Below are 20,269 nucleotides of genomic sequence, written 5' to 3' on the forward strand. Positions count from 1 at the left end.
CCTCATATCACCCACCAAAGCGACCAAGGCCATTTCTGTCCCATGCCCAGGCCTGAAGCCCAATTGAAACGGATCTAGATAATCGGCTTCTTCCAAGTGTGCCTTCAACTGTGTTGCCACCACCCGCTCAATGATCTTGCCCCAAAATGGCAGATTTGAGACTGGGCGAAAGTTGTTCAAAACTTGGGGATCCAAGGAGGGCTTCTTTAAGAGCGGTCTTATCGCTGCCTCCTTGAGGGCTGATGGCATCACTCCCTCCACAAGGGAGTCGTTCACCACCGCCCTGATCCCCTCACCCAGCCTCTCTCTGCAGCTCATAATGAGCCAAGATGGGCAAGGATCAAGTAAGCAGGTGGTCGGCCTTACAGATGAAAGCACCTTGTCCTTGTAGATGTGTCCTTGTAGAACACATCATGTTCTAATGTCCAAAGGGCAGAGAGATCTCTTGAACATGGATTGCCTCTCCAGTGGAAAGGTTATAGGAGATGACAGGAAAGACCCTGCAGATAGATTTCTTTATGTTGTGTGAGTCCTACTGCAGCCCCAGAGAAATGACTCCATAGAGAGAAAATATTTCTGTGAAAGACCAAGAAGACCCTGCTGAAACAACTGCTGGGTGGATAACCCAACAGCAGTTATGGATAGGTGGTTGTACCTTTGCAGATAGGGATAATATGCTTAAGGATAGGGTTACCATGGGATCTAACGCAAAAGTAATACAAGAAAAATGACTAATGGCAGAGGGATTAACCCTAGACAAGCCACAATGTTGGCTAGAGCTCATGAAACACCCAAAGAACTGGTGAAAGCACTTATTAGGCTGCAGGTTGTGTACATTATAAAACAAAGAAGCAAGGGTACAAAAGAAAGATGCTGTTTGTCTGTAAACATGAAACTGCATGTTTACAACAGATGTAAGGCAAGGGGAATGTCCAGAGCTAGGGGAGATATGCAAGAAGAGCCATAAAGCAATCTACTTTGCAAGAGAATGCAATGCAAAAGAACACACAGTATATACAGCGGAGGAACATTCTCCTCCAGAAAGATGTTTGTCACTCAGATGAAACACTATGGTCCTACTCAGGCATTAGCGCTGAACCTGTGTAGGGGAGCTGTGCATTCTAACGCTGCCCCAAACATCCTCCCTGAGCACTGACTAGGGTGGCCACTTGCGGACTGCCAAAAGAGAAGACTTGCATCACCAAACCTGTTTGCATAAAATCTGCATATGTTAATTTATATGTATAGATGCAAATTAAGAAATTACTAGAGTAAAGCCCATGTCGCCAGTGTAGTAGTCTGAGGATGAACATACTGTTCCTTGACTCCCGCTATGTCAGCCCTTCAGAAGCTGTATGGAGGTTACTTTCTGTCAACACAATCAAGGACTTTTGGCCCTCCCTTCCTCACACCTGTTGCCGCCAAACGACATTTGCTTCTTCCCCTCAGACCTCAAACCCACCTCCTTCCCTCTTCCTCCACATTTTAAAACCCAGCTTTCCTAGGGCCGCTTCTTTTCCTCCTCCTCTGCCACCACCTCAGAGCATTCACCTCAGGGTGTTCCACCTCCATCCCTGCTGCCAATATGGCCGCTCCAAGAGCAAGCTCCATTTGCAAAGCCCAAGGCCCTCCCTCTAGCTCTGCTGTTGTGTTTTCTTCCTGCATGCATGCGTGGCACGGAACCACGTGGGAGCTGTAGGTCCCTGACCGCCTCAGCCACCTGGCCAGGATGTGGAAACATACTGTTTGGCGATTAAAGCTTGAGCTTTGAACTTTTTAAAACTTTCAGAATTTTCTGCACGTCTACACTGCTCAAACTTCAGTTAAAAAAAAATGAGTAAAGGTGCTGTTGATGGGCAACTTTCAAGGCCCAGCTTTTCCTTCTAATTGTTCTTTATCTTTCTATTGGACCTGGCCTGAACAGCCCTTCGACTAAAGGACACCCTCAAAATAGAGGAGAGTCCTCTGGCAGCCCTTCAAATAGAGGGCAGTCCTCTGTAAAAGAAGATACATGGCCACCCTATCTGGCTCCACCCCTGCGCTTCCTGTGTTGAGCGGAAAAGTCTGAAGGGGGATTCTAAGGGCCAAAGCAGACATTACTTTAAATCTGTATCTAGCAGCTACATCTTTTAAAAAATTTACTGTAGAGTAGGTGCAGCAGGCCCGATCCCTCCTACTCCAGAGTAAGTAATAGCTGCCAGGTACGGATTTAAAGTAATATCTGCTTTGGCCCTAATTGGTTTAGGCTGAACATGTTCAGACTCCTCACTGCAATCAGAAACCTGTAATACATGGTTCCCATCATGGGAAGGATTCTAAGTGCATTCAGTCAAATGTGTCACGATCTTACCACTCCACCCAGGAACCTCGGGGGTGGCCCCAGCTCTTGGGAGGATGGTGGTGGGTGCGTCTAGCATGCACAGCCCTGCTCCACCCTCCATGGGTTCAGGAAATAGCGCCTGCATAAGGCTTTTGTCTAATCACATTGGCGGGGATTTGAAATGGAAGCAGTAATTGTCACTAGTCACATATGACCCAAACTCACAATAGCGAAGATTAAGATTGACATTGGAGCACAAAACTGCTCCCTGACAGAGAATACAAGAAAATCGCCAAGGACATACAACTCATATTGCCTGCATCAATAACATCAAGGTCATCTCCTGGATGGCAGGAAGCTGCAGTGTCAAATGCAGGTAAGATGCCTAGGTGGGCTGCAGCAGAAAATTATCCCAAGCAGTTTTTATCAAGCCTGAAGCCAGCCTTCCCCAACCTGGTGTCCTCCAGATGTGTTTGACTGCAACTCCCATCACTCTCAGTCAGCATGGCTTTGGGTATTGGGAAAAACTACACTAAACATTTCCCTTGATAAAAATAGTCCTTGAAATGGGTTGGAAGATATATAATGCGCAAAGGGCCACTTTTTTGTGTGGGTGGTCCCAGACCCAAATAGAAGCACCACACGTTCCGGATACAGGTGGCATTTCTAGCCCAAAGAATGGGAAAACTATCTGTCATCCTGATACAGTAGTGAGCAGAAATATTGCCAGCAACACACAGCCCCCTTTTATGTTTGCAGAGCAGCAGTGTTGCAGGCAGGCGCAGTGAATTAACTACAGCGTCTCCTATATAACCCAGTCTGCAGACTCCCCACTCCGTATCTTCCCTTGGACTAACAGATAGGCTGCTGTGGGGCTGTGTTTGCACAGCCCACTCAGAGAACTGTTCCTGTGTGGAAGGTGAATCAGAAGTTAACACTCAGCATGGGAAGCAGCTCACATGTTGCTGTGGCAACGTATGAATCAGCCTTCAGTAAAGAACCAGGGAAAGAACGCAGACATAGCAGTACCACCGATACAAGGGACTAATTGCACTTGATGCGACATCATGTACGCCTGGGAAAGAAATCCGTATTTCTTCCTGGATCAGCAGCAAAATCCTCATGGCCTAGCTATTTGAGATTTATTCAACCTTTCCCTGATGTACTTCACTTAGATTTACTAGGGTACTTCAGAAAACAGGAAGGTTATAAGTATCCAAATGCCAGCTCTAGATAAAATTTAAAAACGGGTAACTGAAGGAAAATGTTTGTCAACCGCAGCTCAAAAAGCAGAACACCAATCCCTTGCAGAAACCTATTCAGCAAGAACAAAAGCGCTATACATATCCAGACCAAAGTGGTGCTGAGTCAAGCTTCTGTTTTTGCTACAAGAATTTACATAAGACAGTTACAGTCTTGAACCTGCTGCCAGATGCATTCTGGGCAAGAGGAACCAGAACCACAACCACAAAAGGAACACGGTAATCCATAAATGACACATTGCAACTTAGCTTTGCTAGAATGGTTTATGGGAACTGAGCTTGGAGTCGGTGCTCTGAGCTCAGTTCCCAGGAATCTGGCTCCCCGCCCCCTTGTAGGGGATGTGGTTCGTCCCCGGCTCCATGCTCATAAGAGCACCACAGAGTGGCTGAAAAGGAGGCGTTCCTGGGGGTGGCGAGGGGACAGTGGAAGCACCCGTACGACACTTTCTATGCGCCATCCCCCCCCCCCCGCACTCCAAGGTGCCCTGATTAGACAGCCAAAATTGGCCGTCTAGCCACAAATGCAGGGCGGCTGGAGCGCAGAGGAGACCCCCCTCTGTGCTCCACCTGCCCTGCACTGGATAGCCACCTCCGAGGTCAGAGGTGAATGACTATCCCCACTGCATTGTGTCCTTAGGGTATAATCCTACACATGTTTAGCCAGAAAATAATCCTACAACTCCCAGCCGCTTAACAGCTGCTATTCAACCAGCTTAAAAACACACACCAGTGCACGGAGCTATGCACCTCTTCTTTAACAGCATTAACTCCAACTTCCTCGGCTGACACTGTACTTTTACCTACATTTATTTTCTTTTTTTAATGATAAAAATACTGATCAAAGGCCAGACAAAAATTTGATTAAGGTTTTTATTTACAAAAATGAAATGTACGTGTTTGAACACTGCAAAGCCACAGAGCACGAAATTACAGTTCATCAGGCGTTGAAATCAGAATGGTATTTTGTGGTAACACTTTGAGGGGAGAAGTATATATTTGTATACAGATTATAGTTATCCAGGGTGACATGAAGTACATTTTACAATCCGCAAATAACTTGAACAGATTTTATGTTCTTTATATGTTGAAGATTTAGCCACAAGATGTTTTACCTGGCAAGGTAGTGGGTATTTTTTGTATCATAAAAAAGGCAGGATATTTCTGCTACAAATACTACTAAGTTTATTAGCCATAAGCTACAATATACAAAAGGTAACATGGAAACATATATCGCCAGCAGTTAATTAAAACTCACACACAAAATCCAGTATAAAAGATCCCTCTCAACAATAGACTGCATTTGTTAAAACATACGCTAATTTTATCATATGTTTATGAATTCTTTTATCCACACCATTTTACAGTGCATTTGTTAACTGAGACGGTTGCTCTGGAAAGATAAAATAGGCAGGAATGTGAACCATGGGACACATCATGTAATGAGGTGAGCTTTTCAATTAGCCAAACCAAGCCCCATTTGTTGTGATTGTGCCTCCATCAGCCTATCAGGGGGCTGGGTGGTATTTGCGGCAGTTATGGTAGCAAAGCTGGATTTACGCTGCTGACTTGACCATACTTCATGATAAGCTTTTTATACGTGTAAGATTATTTCCATTCATCTTTTTGAAAAGCACTTTTCCTATTCAGTGGACACTCTGTTGTCACCATGAAACTGAGAACAAATCAGGTACAAATTCCTTACTCAAATTTGTATGAAAGTGATCTAATTATGCAAGTCCAGCAAGCAGCATCTAGATGTCAGATATGCCTTAACCCTTGAACTCAACCCCTCCCGTACCTATTAAGCAGCTATAGGGTGGTAAATAAGAGAGGACTTAAAACTGCCCTTATCAGCTGCACTGCCCAGGAACCTCACTGCATAGTTTCTCCTAACAGTGGCATCAGATCACTCCAGCAGGAAACACAAATGATGCATCTACACTACAAACATACATCGGTCTGATGCCAGTTCAACTGTCATAGCTTCCAGCAAAGGATCCTGGGAACTGTAGCTTGAGAAGAGTGCTGAGAATTCTCTTTATAGAACCAGTTCCCAGCATTCCCTAATGAAAGGGAATCACTATTAAACCAACTGATGTCTGTGCCATAGATATGATATAAAATTATGTGAAATGCTACTGTTGTTCCATTATTGTTGTTGCTGTTATTAAAGTGCCACCAATATACATGGTGCTTTATGGCGTCAATATCTGTACACACACAAAAAGTAACAGTGCCCAGAACTTGCAAATGTGCCAAGAAGTGGAGGTACAAAAGCAAGCACATGCAATCTACACAGATATTTACAGACAGACATTTCTGATACCTTGGATGACGTTTGTTATACAAAAAGCTCTTTAGAAAAGCCTATGATGAATTCACATTATTTGGGGGGAGGGTAAAAGAAAGCTACATGAATGGCATTTATTTCAAATTACACCAAACTGTCACAGTGTTCAAAAATCAGCACCATGAAAACTGAGTTATGCTGGAGCAGAGGCAGGCAGCCTGTGGCCCTCAGCCTAATTTCAAGAGGCCTCTGCATGCAACCAGTTTAGCGCTCTGGCAAGTGCGATCTGCCTTTTCCTTGACAGCCTGCTGGAAGAGAGAGAGAGAGAAAAGGGGGTGGCAAAAAGAGAGGTAAGAGAGTGAGAGCAAAGGAAGGAAAAAAGGGGATGACCAACCCACTTTTGGCTCTGGACACAACTGGTTTCGGCCCCACTCATCATTCACATGCAGCCCCCAACAGAAATAAGGTTGCCCACCCCATGCTAGAACTATAGGCCAAGGACACGTGAAGGAAAAATGGAGGACAAGAGCCAGTCCACACATATGGTGGTCCTCCTGAATTTCATCTATGCAATTCTATCTGGATGAATGCTTGTACCTGTATAAAGATAGTCCAATACAAATGAGAACAGCTACACAATGTTGCAGGCATTCTCACAATCTTAGCAGCAATCCTGTATACGTATCTTATTATGGTTCATGGAGCCCCAAGGATAACTACATGGAGGGAATCTGTCATAGCTGTCACACAGGTGAGCCAGCACTGATGATGATTAAATGAAAGATCACAGAACTAAGGAATCATTCATCGAACACCAAAGCACCTTCAAGCTGTTTACTGTGAGGCCATCCCTGTAACATAGGGCTTCTCCACACCAGGCTTTTTATCCCACAACTTTACCAGGGCTTCTGTTTCCAGATTCTTTGCGGGATTAAGATTGGCCCTTTAAATGCACTTCCCCGGTTTTTTCCCCTGAGGATTTTCTTTATCTGCAAGTTCTATATGTTTCATTATACAGCAACTAGATGGCACTGTGGTTATAGCACAACTCCATTATTACACGTTGAGATTCAAATAGATATTTTTTAGATAGCTTATTTATCCCCATTACAAATACAGCCACAGAAATGGTCACAAACCACGGGAGAGGCCCTGGAGGGTGGCAATGTTATGTGAAGGACCTGCAAACTTCCATGAGTAATCAATCTCAATCGTAAGGCAAAGGCCCCTTTCAATTTGCTCTTGAAAGACAAATATGCACGAGCCATTTTAATATTACTGACTTCTAAGAAGTCGGATTCAATTGACAAAAATTACACAGCAGGAAAGTTTGCTGGGTATGCAGCAATGGAATGGAAAGTGTGAAGCAGAAATGCGTCAATGATGAGGGTTATCAGGTCTGCCTGGGACTTGCCCAAGTATTATGCATTGCCACTTCATGCTTCACAATGGTTATATGTGACAAACACTCTTTTTTGTAGAAAATATAAACCTATCCTAAAGAGTTGCTCAAGTATCATTTTTCACTTTTGTACTAGGATTATGAAAAGTGACTACACTGCTATCAGCTAACTTTCAGAAATAATCTGGTTAGTACTTAAGATGCTAAAAGTTTGAATCTCTCTTGACTGGTATATTCAGTTGTAGGAGATCTCTCCTCTTAACACCTTCCTAATGCATTTCACCAATCTAAAGCCCAATAGTCCAGGCACACTGAAATAATTACTTTTGGGTGATATTTTGTATGCATCATGCCAGAAAGGAAGTTGTCATTTTAGCACCTTGGCAACTACAGAATAATTGTGGGGAAATGGTTTCCTTTTGCTATCACTATCCAGAACATGGCGAAAACACTTGCCCCCACCCAGCCTCCAAGTACATCCACAAAAAGGATTCCTGAACTTCCAAACAGCAACAGGGGTGTAAGTGCTCCAGATGCTTGATGGAGTGAATCATGCAAGACTCCTCAGCCCCACTTGTTGCTAATGCTCTACTCTGGGGAAGGCGGCTTCTGAAGTATCTTGCAAGGAGGTTCCAGATACCTGCAAATCAAGTGAATGTTAACTGAATTTCAAATGTACCACATATGTTTATGATTTCTCCAGTCGGCAACTAGTTTTACCAAAGAGCTATTCTGAATAAAACTTGAGGTTAAACTGTTTTCTGAGCCATGATATGTAGGTTCTATCTACTCTCTCTATCATATTAATTAAATTAAATTATTTATTTAGGGTGCAGTCCTATGGCCGCTAGTCAGTGGCTAGATGGCCATAGGACAGGTTGGTTCCTGGGAACCAGCCTCGGAGTCCACGCTCCAAGGTTGGTTCCCTGAGAACTGCCCTTCACCCCCTCTCACCCTGCCTTGTAGGCAGGGTGGAACAGCCCCGTGCTCGGCGCTCAGAAGTGGAGTGTGGAGCGGCAAAACTGGGGCATTCCTGGGGGCGTGCTGGGGCGGGGAATTCCGGTACGACGTATCCAACGTGTCGTCCGGCCACCGCTTCCCACCCTCCGACTTCCTGCGGCTAGACAGCCAAACTTGGCTGTCTAGCTGCAAATGCAGGCTAGCTGAAGCACGGAGGGGATGATCCCCTCCGTGTTTCTCCTGCTCTGCATTGGATAGGCAGTTGCCTCCAAGTTTGGAGGCAGCCCGCCTATCCTGGTATGATTGCTCCCTTAGCCACTTTTTTCTACATTTTAAGAGTTTCAAACCCATAGCCCTTTCTGCTAGGAAAGCTGCTCCAGTCCCAAGGTAATTTGTTAAACATTTTATGAACCTTTTCCAGCTTTATGATGCTCTTTTTGACATGAGGTAATCAGAATTGTACACAATGTACTAACTGTGGCTGCACTAGATTTATATGATGGCATTATAATCGATGCTGCTTTGTTTTCAATACATTTTATAATAATTTCCAGCAAGGGGACTATCCTTTTTACAAAGGTACAGGCAAGTACCTTTTTCCTAAGGGACGCCCTGCATTCTTTGAAGGAAGCCAACCCTGAAGACTGCAGAGATATGCAGCTTACAGTATTCACTTACTAGCTCACATTCTTTACAAGACCACACTACTAATGGAGACATAATAAACTGGATCCACTCCCTTTCCAAGTGAGAGTACCTGGTGCAGAGCCAAGCTTGTGTTTTGAAGATCTATTGTGGCAAGAGAGGGCATGCGAGATTCTGAAACAATTTTGTTTTCTTTCTTCAGAAATCTGGAATTCCGAGCTTTAGATGAAGAAAACACAGAAAGCATTTTTTATACCATTTCTCTTTCGCAACAGTACCATTCTTCCTGAGTATGACTTTTGCTCTCTTCACACCTGGCATTTTATCCCACTACAAACCGGTCCTTTTGATTCCAGATCCTTTCTGGGATTTAGACTGGCCCTGTATACAGGCATCTCTCATGGCACGTCCCTCCACTCTATACCTTTTCATGGCTATGCAGAGCTGCATGGGACTATCAGGAGAGAAGGGGGCTGCTGCCCCATGCCCCCTCCCCTCCCCTCCCCTGATCATTGGTTCCTGTACCATGATTGATGGCTCTGCCTGTCCCTCCACTCCTCCACAGCAGGAGGGAAGCCGGAAGCCCTTCAAGTGACCTGGACAGTGGGCTATGGGAACTGGTCTCCTGCCCCCCTTCTTCCTCCAACTTTGTGGCCAGGGAGAGTCTTCTCAGTGGCTTACTCCGAGGTTTCTGGCACTGCTAGTCCTTCTCTGCTAAATATATCAGTGTGTGATGGAATTAAATAAAGTATATTGCTGGCACTACTGAGTTTGAAGGGTATAGGATTTCCGGGTCCCCAACTACAGAAGTAAGAAATCCACAAATGGACTTGTATACAGTCAATGCACCAAGCCATCCCTAGCAGCCCCCCTACCCCCCGGCGACCACTTCATGGCAGACACCTTCTTCATTAGACCCGGCTTGCCCCCCCTGCCACTGTTGTTGCTCTTCCCCCTTATTCTGGCTTCCCAACAGCCCTGCAAGGTGGGCTAGGAGAAGAGATAGTGGCTGGCTAGGTGGGAATCCACCTCAGTGCTACGGAAAACCACCTCAGCAGTACTGCCTTATCTAAAACAACTCCACACTCCAAAATGAGACCATTAAAAATGACCATTCCAAGCTCTGCATGATGAATTTATTCAGGGAAGGAGAAAAGGCACCTTTAATACCCACTGAAATCCTAAATGTCAAGCCTTTCTCCTGTGTGGCTGAGAAGGGAGACTTCCCCATCCACCCTGGGAGGAAAAAGGCCCATCAATCTGGTGAGCAAAAGGGAGACGAAGCAGTCAGTGAAGTCAATGGAGGGGGAGGTTCCAAGTAATGCACTGAAGGGGATGGGAGACCTCAAGACTGCTATTCTAAGTAGACTTACAGTGCATTCCTATGCATGCCTACTCAGAAGCAAGCCACACAGATTTCAATGGTACTTACTCCCAGGAAAGGAAAGCCTTAGAGCCAATGAGTTTTTCAGAAGTAAGCATTGCTGTGTTCAGGGGGATCTCGGAGAAGCATTTGGGATGGTTAACCACTTTACAGTTCAAGCGCCTGTAGTGGAATGGGAGAGAGGCAGAAGCCCCCCCCCCCACTGAGTTGTTGTCACAACGATGTTAATCAACATTGCCCAGTAACCCCCCCCCCCCCAGCACATGCCCAAACGAAGTGGGACAAAAAGCTAAAAGGGAAATACACAGGGGCGGGGGGAGGGGAATGGCAATTTTAATCACAAGCACAGAAAGTTTCCCCCATTCTCAGATAACACGGGAAGAGGGAGGGGAAGTTGTGAGAAAGCAGCAGGAGAGCAGTGGCATCATTTAAAGTCCTGGCGAAAAACAGTGATTAAAGAATGATCCTGCTAAAAAACCAAGGTGTGAAGAGAGCCTTTCAGTCACTGGTTTTCTTTTGGTTTTACTTATTCAGACACTACCAGGTTTGTAATTAATGTGGTTCATGTTTGCTTGCTTATGGATGTCTACATGGAAAACTTTACCCATTCCCACACCCTTTTCTGCAGAAGAAAGAGCTCAACAAACAGGGCTGTTGTAGAGTAAGAAAACCTGGGCTAAAATCACTCTTGCTAGGTAAGCAGGCTGGCACTACAGTTCCTCACATCAGCAGCACAGGAGGATGAAGGACTATCATAGGCAGATAATTTGTGCACATGCATAAATATAATAATGCATTGTTAGAATGGACTGCCTGTGCAACTTGCAACCACACAAGTAATTTCAAGGGCTGTCCCAGGAATGCAAAACATTACAACAGAAAGCCTCTCTCTGGACCGCTGGATTCACAACTGTGGTGTGCCCAGGTAGGGCAGGATGGAACTTCACTGACTTATGTGCATCATTCTGCTTTGCTTTGGACAGCCTAATTTCAGAAAAGTTTGTCCTTGACAGCAATAGCTATTTGGCAGCCATATGCAACCAATTCTGGGATCTATCACAAACTCTTACCTTCCACAGCTTTGAGTTCAGGAAGATGGCTATAGGTAAGCTCTGGCAAACGCACATCTGTTCTGGAAAATTCCCACCTTGTCTTGTTTGTCTGAAGGACACTGTTTTCGTTTGGGACCTATTACCAAACAGTAAATTGACACAAATGAATTATGAAGCTAATGTTGCTAAAAATAAATCTATGATTTATAGTTACACTTTCCATAATATACCAGGATAATACCATACTTGCCAGCTTCATCCTGTATACTACTAGGGAACTCATGCTTTGTGCAGATCCAAAATGGCACCATCCACATACAACAGGAAAGTATCCCTAGGCTTGGGAGAACTCCACGGCTTGCAGAAGTACCCAAAAACACTTAAAAAAACAACCCCTTAGTGTGTGTGTGGGGGGGGGGGGGCAGTTTGAGAAGACACCCAAAAATAATGCAATGAGGACAGAGCATGTTCAGTAGCCATGGAATGCTTGCTGGCTGCTGGAGAGGGAAGCAGCTGCTGGGACCCCGAACAGGAGCACTCCATACTGCAACATTTTGTTGCAGGTCCCACTTGTTTCTTCAAATAATATAGCATGAATCTGGTTCCCCGACTCAAGAGTCCAATCAGAACTGCATTAGCATTACTTTCCTATTAAGAAAAGCTGAAAGCCTGCACCTCTAAGAAAGTTCGCCTTTCCAATTACTTCACATGCACCATTCTCCCAGCAAGTAACAATGCAAAACTCCAGCCTTTTGCAGGAAGGCTACTCAGGAGATAGGTACCTCTGGCTCTCTATCTGCCCTCATCTGATTGGCCAAAGCAGGAACGTTCAAGACTGGATTTCATCTAGATATGCTAGTCTCTGTGTGGGAAATGGGATCTGGACCAATACTTCTATGAGTTTGCAAGAAAGTTGCTATTCAAAGGAGTTTGGGTTGTGAAAGCAATCATAATAAAAATAAATTTAGAAACCATTTAGAATAAATTGTAATATTGTAATTATGAAATGTAACCACACACTTTGGAAAGAGAAGTATTAACTGTGTTGCAAATTTGTGAGTAAACTTGAGAAAACTTTTTGTAACTTTAAGAACTGATTACTGAGTTTGCTTTCCCGCCCCTCCCCCTTTCATTTTTTTATCTTTTTCCTTTGTTGTCGTGTCTTTTAAACAGGCTGCAGGCAGTGATGGTCTTGTTTTCACTGAACTTACAAAAGTCCATTTTGGCTGAAGAGCAAGGTAAAATGTGTTAAATAATGAATAATTATGCATAGCTCCAAAGAGGTACCATCAATGGACAAGGGAGGAAAGACAGAGAGAAAATTGGGCAAGATCCCTAGCTCAGTGCATAGAGAAGATCCCCCAAGTTAAGCCCCAGTGTCTTCAGTTAGAAGTATCCCCAATAACAGGGCTGGGAAAGACCTCCAAATGAGACTTTTGAAAAGATACTGCAAGTCAGTGCACCAGTGTGAGACTAAAGTGATAACGGCCTGATTCAGTATAGGACAGCCTCAGATGTTCAAGACCCCTAATAATGTGGAGGGGGTATAGCTCAGTGGAAAAGCACATGCTTTGCATGCAGAAGGGCCTGACAGCTAGGGATGTGAGAATCCACCCGTCCAGGTTCTCCAGGCACCCACCCACCCACCCACCCTGCCCCCGCCCCCTGGTCCCCAGACCACGCTTCAGCCCCGCACTCAGTGAGCAGCCTGTGTTCACCCAGGTGGCCTCGTCGAGCTCCACAGTTGCCACCTTTTGAAAAATAAAACGGCAATCACAAAAATGCGCATATTTGCGCATGTGCAAAAATTCGCACTTTCACAAAATTCGCATTTTGATCATATGCGAATATGCGCATTTTTGGGAACTACCATTTTATTTTTCAAAAAATGGCGACTGTGGAGCTTGACGAGGCCACCGGGGTGAGTGTGGGCAGGGGATGGGTGTGGGCAGGGGCTCAGTGAGCGGGGCTCGTGGTTCCCGGATGGAATCAGGCACTCATGCCATGCCTACTGACAGCTTCAGCTGAAAGGATCCCAGGCAGCAGGCCTGAGAGCCCAGAAGAACAGCAACAGCAGACAGCAAGCTAGTCTGATTCAGTACACAGCAGCTTCAGACTGCAACTAGATACACACAAATTGTGTCTTGTAAACTCCCACATCATCAAACCTTTAAACCTAATGGCTCCTCTTTTGTCCCACTCAGGCTGCAATCCTAAACAGTCTTACTAGGAAATGAGCTCTAATGAAATCAGTGAGACTTCCTTCCAAATAAAACATGTGAGGCTGAGAATGCATATACTTTCCCCAGCGAATACATATGCTTAAATTAAGATGCCAGCCAAGGATTGCAACATGGCCAGCCCCATACCAAAGAGAAGGGAAACTATTTCAAAGGCAAGATCTATAGAACAGGCTACCGCAGAAGAGGTTAAGTGCCACAAAAGCTGAAACATGGTTGTTTTCATCAAACATTTTGAAACATCCTTACCGATGCTGTCATGTTCATACTATAGTGTCCTGCTGGTGACTTTTTGTCTTGTTTTATGAAAGGATTGAAATATATTTTGGTCCTCTCTTCAACCCTAGAAATGCACACAAACAACCCAGAGATCCTAGTGTCATCAGCGCATTTAAAAGCCAGTTCTCAATGCATCTTGAGCTCCATGGAGGAAATGGAAATTAAACAAAACGAGCAAGCCCAGGGCAGAGTTATGCAGATAGGGGCTGGCTTGGTTCTCGCAGGCAGACTTTTGTAGCAACCTAAATAGTAGCAGATCTATTGTGGCACATGTTGGGGGGGGGGGGCTAGAGTAGCAAGGAAATAGCAATGTGAGATGGCCCCAAGTTTGTTTATGCAACAGCAAGCAGCGCAGGCTTCACACAGGTGGGAAAAGCCCTTACGTTAATACAGCAAAAGCTGCAAGCAAATATATACAGCCGCCAGAGTTGGACACATTATGCCTGCCCTGTCTGAGTGAAACCAGGCCTGTTGACGCACCTAGGCATGACCCCTGCCGTGATGCATTTCTACAGCTGCCTGAGGGAGGGGTCTTCCCACACCATTTCCATGAGGGAGGCTTCCCCACAGCAGCGGGGAGGAAAGAGATATATAATTCTGTCCTTGGCCTACTAAAAGCCCTTCGAACTGATACAGCAAAGCCTTCAAGCAAATCGACCTATCTGTCAGAGCTGTGCCTGCCCCATCTGAGTGAAGTCAGGCATACTGGCACTCCTAGGCCCAGCCCCTGCCTGGTGCGCCCCAGTAGCCCCTTAAGGGAGGAGCCTGTCTGTGCCATTTCCCTGTGTGGGGCTGCCCCACAGCAAGGGAGTGCGGGGCAGGCCTATAGTGCTGTCCCTCGGCTTACTACTGCCCCTGGCTTCAAGCCGTATGAACTGCAAAGCTACGTGCTTGTTAGGGAAGTCCGCCCCTAGAGGCTGAAGATGTACTGCAGGCTTAGAATCATAGAATAGTAGGGTTTGGAAGGGGCCTACAAGGCCATCGAGTCCAACCCCCTGCTCAATGCAGGAATCCAAGTCAGAGCATCCCTGACAGATGGCTGTCCAGCCTCGTCTTGAATGCCTCCAGTATGGGAGAGCCCACCACCTCCCTAGGTCATTGGTTCCATTGATGTATTGCTCTAACAGTCAGGAAGTTTTTCCGGATGTTCAGCCAAAATCTGGCTTCCTGTAACTTGAGCCCATTATTCTGTGTCCTGCACTCTGGGAGGATCAAGAAGAGATCCTGGCCTTCCTCTCTGTGACAACCTTTCAAGTACTTGAAGAGCGCTATCCTATCTCCCCTCAGTCTTCTCTTCTCAAGGCTAAACAGGCCCAGTTCTTTCAGTCTCTCTTCACAGGGCTTTGTTTCCAGTCCTCTGATCATCTTTGTTTCCCTCCTCTGAACCCTCTCCAGCTTGTCTGCATCCTTCTTAAAGTGTGGTGCCCAGAACTGGACACAGTACTCCAGCTGAGGCCTAACCAGTCCTGAGTAGAGGGGAACTAGTACTTCCCGGGACTTGGAAGCTATGCTTCTATTAGAAACAAAATAATCCCCTAGGGTCCCCTTGGTATGCATGCCACATTTCAGGCATCTTAGTGTCACAGTCTTGGAGCTATGGTGGTGACATATACACAGACACACATCCTTTTTTATTATGACAGATAAAACGATATACCAGCAACCGCTTCCCAGGAAAGCACCCTTTGGCCACTTCTCAGCAGGACTGATCCATGTACTTCAGCATAACCCTGATGTCATGTCAAATCCCTGGTCCAATGTCACCCCAGCCACAGATTTACCAAGTCATCTTAGGCAAGCCATCCTTAAGCCCGCATCTGGCTGCAATGTGGGATTGATAATATCATACAGGGAGGTCAACAAGGTACCAACTTGTCCCCCATGCTATTTAACTTCTATATGAAGCCACTGGGGGTGGTCATTAGGAGATTTAGGGCAAGGTAGCATTAGTATGCTGGTGACACCCAGCTTTATTTCTCTGTAACATCTGAAGGAGGAGAGGCTGTGCATGTTAGGGTGCAATCCTATCAAGATAGGCGGCCGCCTCTGAACTTGGAGGCGACCACCTATCCAAAGCAAGGCAGGAGAGGCACGGGGGGATCGTTCCTTCTGTGCCACTCCTGCCCTTCTGTTTTCTGCTAGACAGCTGTTTTGGGCTATCTGCAGGGGGACCGACCGGGAGAGGAGGCTGCTGTATGACACATTGGATGTGTTGTACACACAGCTCTGCTCTCCCCGCCCCGCAATGCCCCTTTTCAGTCGCGCCACGCTCCTCTTGCGAGTGCGGAGGATGGGGCTGTTCTGCACTGCCTCCAAGGCAGCGCGGACATGGAGGGAGGTCAGTTTTCTGGGAACCAACCTTGGAGTTGCAGGCTCCGAGGTCAGTTCCCAGAAAACAGCATATCCTATGGCCCTCTAGACAGTGTATAGTGGCCACAGGATTGCTCCCTCAATGTATTTAATTTTCTTGTAAACTGCTTAGAGATATTTTCCAATATGGTTAGCAGTATATAAATCTATTAAACAAATAAACAAAGTAAGGTGATCTACAAGGTAGGCATAAACTTTTGTTACTTTACTCTGATTTTGTACCTGTAATTGTGGGTTCCTAATTTTGCCCCCAGGCTAGGGGTCCCACTAATGTTGGATATCACGGAATAGTTCTGCGTAATGGGAGGAATCACTGTGCTAGGATTCTTTACGTAATCCAGACTGCTACTTGAATCCTTTGAAGTTGCTGGAGGAATTGCTTTGACTTGTCCAGCTCCATTCTCATACAGGAAACTCGTATTTGACAATCTGTCAGATTTCTCTCTGTCAGCCTTGGAGACTTTCATTCTGAACAGCTTAGAATCTCTGTTCTTTGAATCCACACTGACATCCTATTTCAAAACACAAGCACAGCACAGTGCTAATAGCAAATTAGAGCAGGAGTAAAAAAAAAAAGTTACAGAAGTGAAGTACACAGAAGGCCAGTATTCTTTAAAAAAAATCAGCATTAGCTGGTGGAACCATTGAAACTACATGGAGAAAAACAACAAATCGTTTCCATCTGCACAAGGCAACAAATCACAGTTCAAATCTTCTATCCTGCATCTGCAGATAAACAAATTATTCTGGTACCCACAAGAAAAAAAAACCATTTAATAGAACTGTGGGAGAATCCTATGATGTTTTTTCGTTGACACCAATTGAATACCAAACCTGCATCCAATAGGGATGTAACACAGCCTTTATTGCGGGGCAGCAAATCTGGGCCTATCACCAAGTACACCCTTAACAAAGAGCTGCAGCCAGTGCTGGCTCTCTGATGAGTGTGCCTGCACGATACATGTGCTTCCAAACATGCTTGCTTTGCTCACACTTTATATGAACATATTTGGTGGTGCACTTAAAAAAAATACTATGTATACATCTAAAAACGTAATGTGTGAATTGGCCCTGAGCAAAGAAAGAGATTTTGGGTTTCTAATGGCGCAATCCTATGGCCACTAGACAGGCTGGATGGTCATAGGATTGTTTGATTTTTCGGAACGAACCTCAAAGCCTGCGCTCTGAGGCCGATTCCTGGAAAACTGCCTCCCTGCCCCCTCCCCTGCGGCCTCGTAGGCGGTGCAGATCGTCCCCGGGCTCTGCACTTGGAAGAGCAGTGCGGAGTGGGGCAAAAGGGGGCGTTCCCGGGGGCAGGGTGGGGAGTGCAGAAGCGCCAGTATGGTGCTTCCTATACGTCGCCTGGACTCCTCCCACTCCACTCTGAAGTCCCGCGGCAAGATGGCCGATTTTGGCTGTCCCCTCCGCACTCCGCCAGCCCTGCATTGCACAGGCAATGAGTTTGGAGGCAGCTGCCTATCCCGCCAGGATTGCTCCCTAAAAAACACTGATTTCTAAACACTTCCCAATTCAAGTGTCTTCCAGGAATGCAATTTTCATTCACAGCAGTTTCCCGTCTCTAGCTCTAGAAATTAACTGAATATGAACATGTGGGAAAGACTAATGCACTCCTGGAAGTACAATAGCTTAACAATTTCTCAATTAAGGCATCAGATTTATAAGAAGTGTGCAAATGCTCCTTTTTACTGCAAGACTGGCTGACCTCTGCTTTTTAAAAAAAATATATTTATGGGTACTCTTGCTTTAACACCTTGAAAATGCCAACTGCTTTGACTAATCCTAAATTTTAGTGTTGAAATCCTTAGAGGTGGAAGGGATGGGGATTTTGGAGAAGAGATAAACATGGACACAAATAAACAGCACTTACTCTCTGGAAATGAAGACAGTAATTCTTGTACTTCAACATTTAAACCTGTTAAAACACATAGTACCAGTCCTCCTTTGCTCATTCCTTTGTTCTTAACTCTATATTTGCAGGCAGGGAGTAAGAAGTAAAACCCTGCAGAGTGTTCCTTGTCTCTTGGAGACAAACATGGAATTGGGTGAGATGCTCTATAAGGCCTTTCTTTGCCCATCTTCTCATCAGACCACCCTGCTATGTTCCATGACATACATTTGACAGCAGTGCTACCAAGATCTTTTATTCCTAGCTGGAATTATCCTCATTCTTTCTTGGTCCTCTCTACTATCAGTAAATCTAATTCAGGACCTACTGATTCAACCAGTTTAATACCTCAGTGGCAGTAGCTGAACCCCATTTGAGGAGGAATTTATCCTCCACCCATGTGCACTTAGCTGAATCTTTTAAGTTACTGCCATTTGTTGTAGTTCTCATAAGAGCTTGATACAGTCAGACATTATGCTCTACTCTACATCTTATCTTTTTTGCCTTGAAGCATTTTGGCAGCTGTAAGGAGTCTAGCCTCTATCACTGCACAGATAGTGATGAATAATGAACTAACTTTGTGAAATACTTGCTTAATTTGTGTGATTTCTCCATATAACATCACTACTGGTTAGATAGTTAATAACCACTGATCATCCAATAATTGCAGAGACAGAGCCTTTCTACACGAGGCTTTTATTGTGCCCTTGTGATTACTCACTCGTGGTAGTTTGTCCTTTATACAACGTCATTATCCTCCAGGCCTCTCCCGCTCTTTACAACCATTACCCTGGGTTTTTTTTTCCTAACGAGGAAAGTCTGCTATTATTTAGAAAATGCATTATAAGGCCCTGTGTAATTGTGCAATTCCACTATACCGCAGCACTATCTATTAGTTGTATAATGAAACATATAGAAAGGCAGAGAAAGAACTCCCCCCAAAAAAGTACATGTAAAAGAGCCAACCTTAATTTCGCAAAGAATCTGGAAGCAGAAGATACCATAAAGGCGCGTGATAACAGCCTCATGTAGAAATGCCCTGATTTTCCAATGAACTTCTTACATGAAAATTGCAGAAACCTGCATTGCTAATAGGAGTTTCCAGATTTAAGCTGCCACCTAAGAGACTTGAAGACCTCTTATTTAAATCCAGACAGAGCCATCCCTCTCCATTTTCCTCAACATCATATGCCAGTCTATGGACCAGTTTCCCTCTGAATGATTCTACATGATTATTTTCTTCTACATTCCCAGTATATTAGTTTGCTAGAGATTAGACGGTGAACATTTTTCAAGTACATGAAAATTTAAACAAGTTTTCCAATTCCTTGTTAGAATCATAGTTTTTTTTAATTGTCAAAAAAAGCTATAAAAATATAACATAAAACCCTAAAAAACAAGTGAAATATGACTGTAGTAAAAAGCACAATGAAAGCAACTGTCAAGATAACCTCTATTTAAATGTCTTAGAACTAATTGCCTTCTAAAAATATTAGTTTTTAACATTAAGGCACAGTTAGCGCAGCCGTCTGGATTCTTTTTTAAAATTATCCAAATCTCTAATAGAGTGAAGAGATGCATCTCACCATGAGGCTGCTAGCGACGGTTCTTGAAGTTGGGGAGGGGAGAGAGAGAGAAACACCAAATGTCAACCCCCAGCAACACCAGTTGAAACATCCTCAGCCACAAGCACTGTGAAAGCCACCCACCTGGGACTGTGAGGGGCCACTGACCATCAACGTAGACTACACTGGGCTAGATGAGCCTGACTTAGGATAAGGCGTCTTCAAATGGATGGATATCATATGGGGGGGGTGTGTGTGTGTGTATGGATATGAAAAAAAATAAACCGCGCTCTACAAACCTGGATTACAAGCATTTTTCTTTCATCACCAGATTCATCTTTGTCTTTCCTGCTTATTTTCGATTTTTTGGGCAAAGGGTGTTCTCCTTCTTTCTGAATCTTTGCTTTAAGTTCTTGAGCAAATCTTAATTGTTAAGTTTAAAGAAGAACACATGTACGAAATGAAACTTTTATTAATTATTCGATAAACAAAAACATATAGGGTTGTATCGAAATTTAGTCCTAGAGCAGTGGACTTCAGTTAGTCATAACTTACTTGTCCCATTGGGTCTACTGTAAGCATGACTATGTCTAG

At 44.8% G+C, this 20,269-nt stretch overlaps 1 protein-coding gene across 1 annotated transcript in view; it reads right to left on the minus strand.

Moving 5' to 3' along the window:
* Positions 1 to 4,441: 4,441 nt before the first annotated feature.
* CDKL2 (cyclin dependent kinase like 2) overlaps positions 4,442 to 20,269 on the minus strand; it is a 28,854-nt gene continuing 13,026 nt past the window's right edge. The window contains exons 9-14 of the mRNA XM_084857475.1: positions 19,975 to 20,098; positions 16,427 to 16,716; positions 13,805 to 13,898; positions 11,334 to 11,451; positions 8,992 to 9,098; positions 4,442 to 7,914 (exon numbers count right to left, since the gene is read on the minus strand). Of these exons, the coding sequence (XP_084713601.1) occupies positions 7,855 to 7,914; positions 8,992 to 9,098; positions 11,334 to 11,451; positions 13,805 to 13,898; positions 16,427 to 16,716; positions 19,975 to 20,098 (793 nt within the window). The 3' untranslated portion in view covers positions 4,442 to 7,854. The remainder of the gene's footprint in view (positions 7,915 to 8,991; positions 9,099 to 11,333; positions 11,452 to 13,804; positions 13,899 to 16,426; positions 16,717 to 19,974; positions 20,099 to 20,269) is intronic.

The sequence above is a fragment of the Heloderma suspectum genome, chromosome 5, assembly GCF_057233095.1.
Source record: "Heloderma suspectum isolate Gila_16-S chromosome 5, 16-S_ref, whole genome shotgun sequence".
NCBI lineage: Eukaryota > Metazoa > Chordata > Lepidosauria > Squamata > Helodermatidae > Heloderma > Heloderma suspectum.